Source organism: Platalea leucorodia (genome assembly GCF_965183815.1).
Source record: "Platalea leucorodia genome assembly, chromosome: 1".
NCBI classification, from domain to species: Eukaryota; Metazoa; Chordata; class Aves; order Pelecaniformes; family Threskiornithidae; genus Platalea; species Platalea leucorodia.
Window position 1 is genome coordinate 14,800,604 of NC_138823.1, and position 11,535 is coordinate 14,812,138.

At 38.8% G+C, this 11,535-nt stretch overlaps 1 protein-coding gene across 1 annotated transcript in view; it reads right to left on the bottom strand.

Moving 5' to 3' along the window:
- The window catches only part of COL14A1 (collagen type XIV alpha 1 chain), a gene marked incomplete at both ends in the record, with an annotated part of 124,128 nt that extends 113,742 nt beyond the window's left edge, over positions 1-10,386 (bottom strand). Inside the window, 3 exons of the mRNA XM_082318663.1 lie at positions 3,203-3,346; positions 4,481-4,597; positions 10,296-10,386. Coding sequence (XP_082174789.1) covers positions 3,203-3,346; positions 4,481-4,597; positions 10,296-10,386 — 352 coding nt within the window. The remainder of the gene's footprint in view (positions 1-3,202; positions 3,347-4,480; positions 4,598-10,295) is intronic.
- Between the last annotated feature and the right edge of the window lie 1,149 nt (positions 10,387-11,535).

Consider the following 11,535-nt stretch of genomic DNA (forward strand, 5'->3'; position numbering starts at 1 on the left):
AACTAGAAACAGCACAGTCAGAAGCATGCAGTTTTCTTCTTCCAGATAGAGAAGTCGCACGCAACATCTTGCGATATGCTTAGGTAACATATGTATGGTTAGCATAGGTATGCTTACTGGGTTTTCTCCTTCCTCCCTCTGGGTTTATTCTTTTTATGAATCTTTCCCCATCCTATCATCATTAAAGTTCTCAAAAGTGACTCTCCTCACACAGGAGAGTCCAAATACAGTGACATCAGCACCTAAGCCCACACTGACAAGATCCAGCACTGGAAATATAGTCCAGAAAATTGGCAAAGCTAGCTGGTGAAAGTCCAGCATTGCAGAGTTCCACTCTAAGTCATTCAACACAAAAGCACATAAGCCAGCTGTTACATTATCCTCTTCAAAGAATCAGCTTAGATCCCATGCCCAAATCTGTGTTCAGGGCACCAAATAGTCCCATGAGAGCAAAGCTGCTCCAAAGCTCGTACTTCAACAGTTTCCTGTCCCACAAGTGGGTGGAATACCTCCCTTATTATGTCCCAAATCTCTCATAACAGCCAAGCAGAACCCACCTTGATTAGCAATTCCTAATATTACATTAGTAGCCACTATCACTCTACTCATAGTCTGAAAGATTCTGGCAAAATCATTGCTAAAGTCACATATTAGAAAAAAAAAATCCTTTCATAATTTCCTTCGAGTGCTAATTGGTGTCAACACCCCAGCTGTCTACAATGGCAGGGAACAGCTTAAAAGAATGAAACAGAGAATATATTTCATAGAAAAGAAAATTCTACTCCAATTAAAATCTTTAGTTTATGTAGAGTTGGATCATCCAAGCAGGCACTGAGTCTTAGCCAGGATCAGAGTCTCTCTGTGCTACATCATTCAAAAAACACTATGAGAGGGTGAAAGAAAGTTATCTGTCTCTTGAAACATACGATAAAATAGACAAGGATTCTGTTTTATAGAAGTGGAACCAAAGTCAAATGGATTTCACTAATTTACCCAATAGTATATGGAATATCTGTAACAGCCAAGAGGGCTCCAAGTTTCAATTCAAAATACAATCACAAGACCATCCTAAGGTCTTAGGAAGACAACAAGCCATTGTCAAACATCTAAGTGTGACCTTCTCAGTGCGATAACCCTCTGCAGAGCCTACAGCCCTCGCACTCCAGTTATAGAGGTAGGAAAACTGGTGAAAAAATAACTGAAGTTTTGACTCCTCTTCTTACTAACACAGCATGTGTACCTGTATGTCACCTCTACCTTTAGCAAACGGTTGTGGCACTGATTCAGAAGCAAATTCAGGTCCACAAGCTTGCTGAGGAGTCAACCAAGATCTACCTTGGTAAAAGCTATTAGCTGGGTTACAGATAAAACCACGATGACACCAGGTCTTACTCAGAAGTCTAGGTTTAATCCTTGCCTAAACAAGTCTCCAGCTAAAATAAAAGCCGTGAAATTACCAGAATTATACTAGTCAAAAAGGATGCCATTGCTTAGCCTTCTAAGAACATTCCTTTGAGAAAAGGCTAAGGAGCTGCTTGATGGCCTCCTCTAATGCTAGTGCTCTTGAGCAGCAAGTCTCCAGAGAAACAGTACAAAAGTCTGAATATGCTCAAAGGAGACAAGTTGGTCACATCCTGACAGAGATTTCTGGATTTGGGAAAGCCATTTCTAACTGTTAAAATTCTAACCACATAGAAAAAATAGACAAGAACACACCAGTTTTACTCACATATTTACACAGACAAAAAAAACTTATCTAGTGCATGTTTTTACAGCTGCATTTTAAAAGGAAAAAATTCCCCAGTTATCTTTGTTAATTGCATACTATGTACAATAACTTACAAGCAGCACTATAATAAGAAAGTATACCTGGCTATATAAAGAGGAATGCTCTTTTAACAATAAAATTTTATTGTAGGCTTGAGAATTCTTTGCACATCAGTTACAACTCAGCAGCATTAAAAACATACTTCCAATGCACTAAACCAGAGGATATTCTCAAAGCTTTGTTATGTTTGACCTTTTTTTCATCTCAAGAATTAGTGACCACTTGTCAGAAGGGGAATAAAACATAGAATACAGGATAGCAAAAAAGAAGGATTTGTATACATGCTGTATCTGGTTTTACTCATGCAAGACATCATGTTGTCAAATGAAACTCCAGTCTCATTAAGTACTACATGTTTTCACCTGCAGCAAAGAAAGAGTATACTAAATAGAACATAACCCCCATATTCTTAAATTAAGTTGCCAGCTCTACTTTTCCTGAAGAATAGAGGTAGTTTAAAAAGCAGCCACACCTAATATTATAGAAGTTGTTATAGCTTTCTGTGGGCTGCTCTTTAATGCTGAAGTAATGTGTGGTTTTGTGGGTTTCCTAACCAGGATAGAACTTAAAGTAGTAAACACACAGTTGCAGCGATGAAAAGCTAGAAAGACTTCGACACACACCACATCAAGCAGTCAGCATATTTTATCTTGTGCTGGTTCTAAGAGAAAGGGGGTTTTGCAGTGACAGTGAGAAATATTCAGTGTCAAGGGAATTCAGTAGGCTTTCAACTGTACTCCCAGACTGTCACATTTTTGTCTTTATTGACCAAATCTCCACTGATCATATTGAACTGAACTGTTTAAGATGCAGATCAAGACAAATCAGCTAAGACATATATATGACCATTATACAGACATTAAGAATATGTATAGGTCAGATAAAGTCTTAAGCATAATTTGTAAATGTATTTGACAGCTGAAGACCAGTAAGAATTTAGCCTTTCATAGTATCATTGAACTAGCAACTAGTTGCCAGTTGGCATAGCTAGAAGAATGTTTTAATAAAAAGTTGGACAAAGGGAAGGAAATTTTTTAAGTATCAGAATATAGCACTTCCCTTCTTGTTTCCGCTCACTGAAGATTCTTTTCCATGAGATACTGGCTAATTTCATAATGGAATGGGGAAGAAAGGGGTTCCAAACCAATGGAAACAAAGATAGCCCAAAGCAAGGATCCCCTGTGCAAGAGCAACTGGATCAATTCAGGCCTCCAGCTGTTTATGTACCAGTTAAAATCTGTGGCTCCGATTAGCCTCCCACCACAAAGAAACTGTTTTTCCATTGTCCCCCTTTGTGTTAGACTTTGTTACAATTTCATAAATTACATTAAATATCTGATAAATTCTGCATGTCAGGCATAAAAAGACACATACTTCTGAACTGGCCTTGTGCTGGCTTACTCTCCTCATCTTCACTGAATGCAATGATCTGAAGGGCATAGTTTTGATCTGGAATAAGACCTTGAATAATTGCTTTGGTCGCAGTGTTTTGAAGAATTAATTGATTGGTTTTTCCACCTGTAAGAGAAAAGACAAAAAACCCACAAATACATAACTTTGTTTGCTTTTCTTATAGCACGGTAAATGTAATGACTTAAGACTATCTCAAGCTCTACAATGACCCAAGTGTTCCCACTCTTGGTACTATCCACACAGCCAGGACAGAGGGCACCCCAGAAAAGCAAGAAGTCAGGCAGCCTGACCAAAGACACAGAGCAGTTTTCTTAGATAGAAACACTCCAAGATGAATCAATCAGCCTTTGTATCTGGGCCTCATGGAATAGCCACGGTGTCCAGCAAAGCTATTAATTAAGAAAAAAAGAAACATTTGACAAAAAGCTGTCAAGTTTGGTAACATCACACCCACAGGCTTTCACACTGCTCTGTGACTGGCTGCCAGTTCTGACCCCATTGTACCCACATCATCTCTGAATACCCTCTTTGCCCACTTCCTTTGGGCAAGGAAATTCTCATGTATAAACAAAAATATTAAACATTTCTATGCATATATATATATAATATAAAGATCTATACAAATATGTACAATTATGTTTTTTAGCTGTATGTTAAGTGTATCTATATCTAAATTTAAATGTGTACAGAATTAGTACCTCTACACAGGTAGCCTGATATAGCCACTTTGTTGCCTATCTTTACATTTCAAGTTTTCATTCAAAAAAAAATTTGAAAGGTTTGTTTTGTTTTGTTTTTTAAAGTTTGGTCTAAAATCTTTTTGGTCTTTTGTGGGGACCTCACTATGGGAGAAGGCCCAGGGAGATCCACCTCAAAGCTTTAACTGAAATAGGGTTCCTATGCTCTCCCTTGAACACTTCAAAGATTTCCTTACACCCCACTGGAAGAAAGGTAAAGACAGATGATCAGTGACAATTCCCAAGGACTACATAGGCAGCATAACTAGCATCCACCCACTTCTACTATCTTAAGCATTCAATTCCCATATTCTATGCCTAGGACCACGCTCTGGTGAGATCGATTTCTCTCTTCTGTTGACCAGCCAAAACTCCATTATCCTATCCTCAGCTAGCTCACAGTTCCTTAGTCCTGAAGGATGCATTAGCTTCTGAAAAGCTGTTCAGCCTTAGGAAGACAGTCCTTTCACCTTAAAAGAGAACATACAGACTTTTGTTTTACCTGAACTTGGAGTGACAAGAAGCTTATATCCAGTAAATTGCCCTTTGGGGGCTTTCCAAGAGATCTGTACACTGTCAGGGCTGACTACATTATATCTTAGTCTTGTTGGTGGGGACACTGCAAGTGGGGAAAGAAAACAACATTTTAAATTCAAATAAAAAGCAACCACCAATTTTAAACAAACAAAAATAAACACATATAGGAAGACAACACAAAATTTTAATGATAAAGGATGCAAGTTATTCAAAATGTCACATACATCAGTTTATTAGTTTGTAAAAATGACATCCCCAGGTGCACTACTTCCCTCAGACATACCTTTTATTTATCTCTTTATAAAGTAAACTAACAACCTAACAGCAGAGGACAGAAAGACAAACAGTGTTAGATGTTAAGACTCTAGTTTAGCAGGCAAAGCTGGTAATAAAAATGCTCTTTGTTAATATATGGGAATTAAAATTGCTCTCCTTGCTTACACTAACAATATGCATTCCCTAGCTTCCTTTACCTCGCATTACTGTGGGTGTTTCCCCACACTTAAGGTCACTCAGGGCCAAATTTTCAAAGCTTCTGAAGACACAATAACCAAAACAAAAGACAGGCATGCACAAGGCTGAGGGAACATCAGCTGCCCAATTTGCAAAACTGGCCTAAGCAGCACGCAGACTTGCCCAGCTGCAAGTACTGCTTCAGTCTCATCAAGACTAGCAGGCATGCACAGGCAGGTCAAGATTTAGACAGGGGCAATCTGGATGGTAAGCAAATCTGGCTTCTGTTTATATTGTGCCATCACCTAGGTTTCAAATGGAATCAGTAGGTGAAATGAATAAAAGCATGAAATGATTGAGAAAGAGGTGACAGTGAAGCAATACAGAGAGGAACGAATGGAAAATCCACCCTATACTGTTGCTGCAATATCAGCAAATTTGTGTCTATGCGCATAAACTAGTTTTTCACAACTTTGCATCCCTCTGCTCAGGCAAGCTCCACTGATGTTAGACAACGCTCTGCATAGCATTTCTGCTCTGCTTCAGGGAGCCACATCCCTCCTTCACAGCAAGCAACTGAAGCAGAGCTGCTAGTTGTGCAGCCTGTGGTATCCATGGCTGTCAATAAGGGGAAGTCTTTATATATTTGAATAGAGTTCGGCTCACAGAACTAACTGATTAGAGGGAAAGGCAGCCAAGGAAGCTACCCAGAGGCTGAACAATAGAAAGGGCCAGAAAAGCTTAAACTCCTCCATCAACCTTACCCCTCCTCTTCGCACTACCTCCACAGCCCCCTAAACTTCCTCCTTCATTTTCCAAACTCTTGGTGTCTCTGCCACTATCACCCTTAAGGTTTCTGTTAGTAAGTCTAAGAAATAAGGGAAATTATCTGAAGGGGGGAAGAGGCAATTTCTTTTCCCCAGGGCCCAAGACAGCTCTTAATCAGCTAGGCTCATGCCCACAGTTTGGTGGTCCACTAGATAAAATAAACCAATGGTTCTCATGAAATTTCTGAGATTTAAGGATTACAGCATACGGAGCATCTGAGTCAACAGGCAGAATGTGCTAGCCAACAGTCTCTGGCCTCTCCATTTGACATGCTACAGTCAATGCAGCTCTGGCACTAGCAGCAGCCAAAGACTTGTCCTGAACTGATTACTTTTTCCTACGTGCTTCTTTTTCCAAAAGCTTGGGGGAAGAAAGAAAAAGGAAAGAGACAGGCTGTAGTTTTTTTTGATATTTGGGGTGGTGGTTTTTTTCATGTCATCTACCATTAAGACCCATTTGGGATCTTAGAAGTAAAAATCTGGAGGTTTAATACAAGAGATGTATTCCCTTGCATCCAGCCTCTCAATCCATAAGGGACAGTTTTGCCAGACCAAAGGCAGGTTCTGCAGTTCTCTGCCTTGAGGGACTTAACACCAGAACACAGAAAAGAGAGTACATAAGCACCAAGAACCTCCACGTTCTCAAAGACTTCAGAGAACAAGCTCAAGAAGAGAGGCAAGGGGACAGAAACAGCAGGTAGCACACCAATTCCACACACTCAAAACTGTTCCGATTCACAGCACTGGGCTTACACCCAAACGGTGCATTTCCCCAGTGGCTGGGCACAATCGTGTCAGACCTCGCCTTCAGACCGCCTGTCACCTCCCTGAAGTTTAGAGAAAGAGAGGCTGCAAGCAAGAGAGTGCGCAGGAATCACTGCAAATACAAAATCAGTTCTTTGAAAATTTGGCCCTTGTATTGCAAAATGTTTTGCTGGGCAGGTTTCTGCAAGAACATTCAGCATGCTATAATTGTAATAAAATTACAGACACTATGGCAAAAAGTTTTGAAAGCCAAGCAGACTGTAGTTATGGATTACAGCTTTTAATTCATTCTCAAGATTCATTCTGTCTTTGAGCTATACATAAATCACAATAGTTGGGGCTGAATGAACCAAGAGTGACAAATCATACCTAGAATTTTGCAAAATATGAAATTCCTTTTATTATTTATTTCGTCTAAGGAATAACAAATAAACTTTTGAACAATGACAATATGCAAGTGTAAAAATGCTGCACATTTTACCAGGATTAAGTGGTAAATTTGTATGGGGATTAAGAGGCAGAGCAGAGAGCAACAAAGTAACACCAAGGATTCACAAAAAAAAAAAAAAAAAAAAAAAAAAATCATGTCTTGAGTTCGTTTTCTCTGCCATCTTCTTCCTTCCCCTGTCATTGCATTCTGTCCTACTTCCAACTTAACAGTTTATGAAAGCACCTTCTAACAAAGAAGCATAGTTCTGGCCTAATTACTATTAGCCATCACCAAACCAGGTAAATTTTGGGAGCCCCTAAAGAACAATCACAGATCTTGCAAGCAAAGAAGGACACAATCACCAGAAGTTTTTCTGTTTACTAAGGAGTTATAATGTGAAAGACTAGAAACGTTGTGCCAGAATAGTCTTTACATAACTAGTCAATTTTCACTGGGCACTTTTTGCATCAAAGGTGGCAGTGCAGGGGAATGGACATTCCCACACAGCAATTAACCATAAGGAAGAAAAGAATTATTCACCAGACAGATACTCAACTGTGTCTTAGTTGTGCAAAGACTAACATTCTGGCATAGAAGAGTACATATAGCTAAGGAAGTTAAAAGTCTAACACTTGAACAGACAACAAAATATTGATGGGAATTACTACACATTCACCAACCTGAAGAGGATATCTTTATTTCTTTGGACCTTTATTTTGTCTGTGGAACAAAATCTCACTTCTTGCAGAAAGGGAAAAAAATTAATCCAAGCTGAGTCAGTTAACTGATAAAAATCAGTAGCTAGAGCTTGTTAAGTGGTTTTACGAGAAGGCAAAAGTGAATGGCCGTCAGCAACATTAGAGCAGTCACCCAAAAGAAAACTACAGAGAAGTTCATGGCTTTGCTTTCTGCTGCCAGATATATTAGCACTCCAAATACATGACTCTTGTGGACAACCAGGGAAAGAGTGTTTTGAACTATTCAGTATCTTAATGGAAAGGAAAAATACCATAAATTGCGTATGTGCAGCTCTAAGACATCCAATAGTCTAGGACTGGACACTAACTAAACCTTGTGGCTTCCAATTTACTTTTGTCATAAGAATTGAACAAGTTAATATGCACTGCAATTACTTAGCAATTACATTAAGAACACATGGAAATTATTGCTACACAAAGAAAAGTTTCCATTTTTAAATACAGAAGGAAAATTCTTAAAGCAAGTTACTTTATGAATAAATGGAAAACTCCAAAGTATTCTTCTTGCCCGGCACTATTGTCGTGTAGTATATAAGAACATAAGTAGGCCAAAGCTGGATTTTTTTGATGCTGTTGTTTAAGTGACACTATGCTGAATGACGAATAAACAGCAGTGATGAAAGACTAATTGAGTTGAGTAAAAACTGAATGGCACTGTGTGGTTTATAAGGCAATCAGGCAATAAATGAGATAAAGCCATGTAGCTCAACGCAGATAACTCCTCAGTTGAAGGAATAAGTTGTAGCTTCAGGCACGTTGATTTCAGTCTCCCAAACATATTCTCCTTTCCAAGAAGTCACATTACACACCTTTACCTGAGCATCTTTGCCAAAGGAAGGAAACACAAGCTGGAACTAATACCAGCTACTCCTACACCTTGGCAAAATGTACAATTTCTTAAAACAGACAAACATACTATTAGTGCTGTATTAAATTGTAAATAGTTAGCCAGCTGCATGAAGAGTTTACTGCAAGGGGTGGCAACCTTGAGAAAAGAAAGGATTTGAGAAACATCTTATTACTTTAAGCGTAGCAAGAGATATTTTTATTCTGTGAACATGGAATAGAGACTTCATATCACCTCATTCAATAACATAACAGTCATTTTGGGCCAAGGCAATAGTCCACTTAGCTTAGTATCACTGCTCACAGCATTCACCAGCTGATGCTTGCTGAAAGAGTATAAGAACAAGGGAAGTATTGTTCTTTATTCATCAAGTACACCAACTCTAGCTTCTGCTGGTGTGATGATTGTGGAAAAAACTCTCTCTGACCTTCATTTCATTGTATTAATAGTTTGAGAGTTTTCTCCCTTACATACGACCGATTAAATTAACATTTAAAAAAAAGAAAAAGAGCGGGAGGGATAATATGGTTTTCCAAGCTCAAGGAATTTTGCAAAACTTTCTGGAGATGGATCTCAATCCCCAATCCTGTTTTGCAAATCTTAACCATATGTATTAGGACTGAAATACACAGAGAGAGGACTAAACATATGCTTTGCTTTATTGGCTCATTAAGTCACAAACATTCTGGACCTCATTTCTGACCAGAATTGATGTGTTGAACATTGGGAACATCTATTTCTTCATTCACCTCACATTGCCCACATTAAATATTACTGCTTACACGTGTCCCTAAGTTCTGGGAGAGGCTTGTAAAACACTCCCAGATTCCCAAACATCCAAGATGGTATGCTTCCCCAGCACTTGAGTGCCACGCAAACTGGACAGCACTGTTACTTGCATTTATCAGAACTTGGAAAGCCTCAGATTGCTGCTATTCTCTGAATGTGCTCATGAATAATGCATTATACAAGACACTTTAGAAGAGACCCAGGATCAAATTCTGTTCCCAGTTATGCCTATGCACTCTCATATGAAAGGGATTACATAAAGTTGAGAGAAACATCTTTAGAAGTCACAAAAATTCATTGGCATTCTTCTGACCTTCTTCCTCAAGAAATAGGATAACTTTCCTCTAGAAGTCAAACCACTGTCAGTACAATCCAACAAGTGTTTAAGCCTAACAATCTCAGCAGTATCTTTTAATACCCACAAAGGAGATTTTTAAAAAAGCTGCAGAAGTAGTCTGTGACATTTAACAGTCCTGTGCAATAGTGTATGATGTAAGTGTTACAATAGCTACTGTTCCAACAAAGAAAAAAAACATATATTCCATACAAGCTTAGCATCATAGCTGGCCCTTCAAACTTACTTGATTATGTAGAGGACAGTCACAGCAATCTCTGATCAGTACTTTCACATAAATAAGAGTAAAAAAAAAAAAAAATGCTCCATATAACTCATTTTGAGACACCTGAATTTGCAAAAAGATTCATGCTATTTGAGATACTAGGTTCAAGGAGCACACATGAACACATAATTCTACTCCCTCCTCCCCAAGATCAGGAGCAAAACTCCCCCTTCATTTCAGTTGTACTGGATCCACATCCTACTAAGAGGGAAATAACAGTTGCATTTGGAATAATAAAGCCTATTTCTGCACACCAGAGTGAAAAGCTGCATCTTCTTATTTATGACTCACCGTGGCCCTGGGCATTACTGGTGAAGAAAGTGGTGACAGCTAAAAAAGCCAAGAAGAAACAGCTCTGTATCTCATACCGACAAAACATCATCTTCCCCTCAATATGCACAGTATCAGCAGGTCTGAAAACACATAGAACAAAAAGACTTATTAAACCTCCAAAGATAAGGCATCCACTTTAACGAAAAGTGTAAGCAAAATCTGGATTCCATAAAAAAAAAATTAGGAATTTGCCACAGACATCAGCGGAGCCAAGATTTCATCCTGACAGTGGTTTTATAACCAAAGCATATTTTACCTGAAAGGGACAAAGAACCCCATTTGGGCCACCTAACAGTTCTGAAAATTCGGCCCATGTAAAGAGAAAACTGATATTCTTTGCGAAGCATACATGAGTATTGGAAGTAGAGTTTGCTACGCATAACAAGGTAAAATGGGTATCCCTATACAATCCAGTGTTGCAAGCACCTTATCAAGATACTAAAACTGTTATCTACTTTATATCCAGAAAGTGATGTTAATATTATATATTTCAGGATTCTGTAATAAAAAGAGATGAGAATGGCCCTGCAAGCCTACCATAAAAGAGCAAATGCGTGTACTCAATAACCCCAGTGAAATAATCATTGATCAGTTCAACTGAGCAATTTTGCACATCAGTTGTCAAAAAAAGGCAGAACTTTGTTCTGAGCAAAAACAAGTCCTCTTCTCACTGACCTCTACAGCCTACTCTGTTTTTCCTCTTTCTGTCTTATTCAACTTATTCTGTGTTCCCTGTTGCACTACCTAGCACTTACGGTGACTAAAGCAGACACAGCTCAGAAGGCATACAGGGTATCAGCTGAGTAAGCACTAATTCTATTTGTAGGTAACACCATGGTCAAAAATATTTACTCTAACTTAATCAGTTAGAAACATCAACACTTTAGAGTGCAGCACTGTATGAACACTCAAGGTAGTCCTAGGCGAACTAGCTGGGTTACAGGAAGCAATTCTGGTGCCAAAGAACAAGTTCCAGAAGGCGTAATTTATCTGCCCACAGAAGCAAGGTTAAGAACAGTACAAATTTCATTGCCTGAGCCTGGCCTTTAACACTTTCCAGCACAGTTATTCACCATATATAGAAGCACCTCTCAAGACACATCAACATGCTCATAACATGGTGCTTATAACCGTTTATCTACCACTCAACTTCACTGCACTAGTTGTAGTTAATTTTCTGGGCCAGGAAGAAGAATTT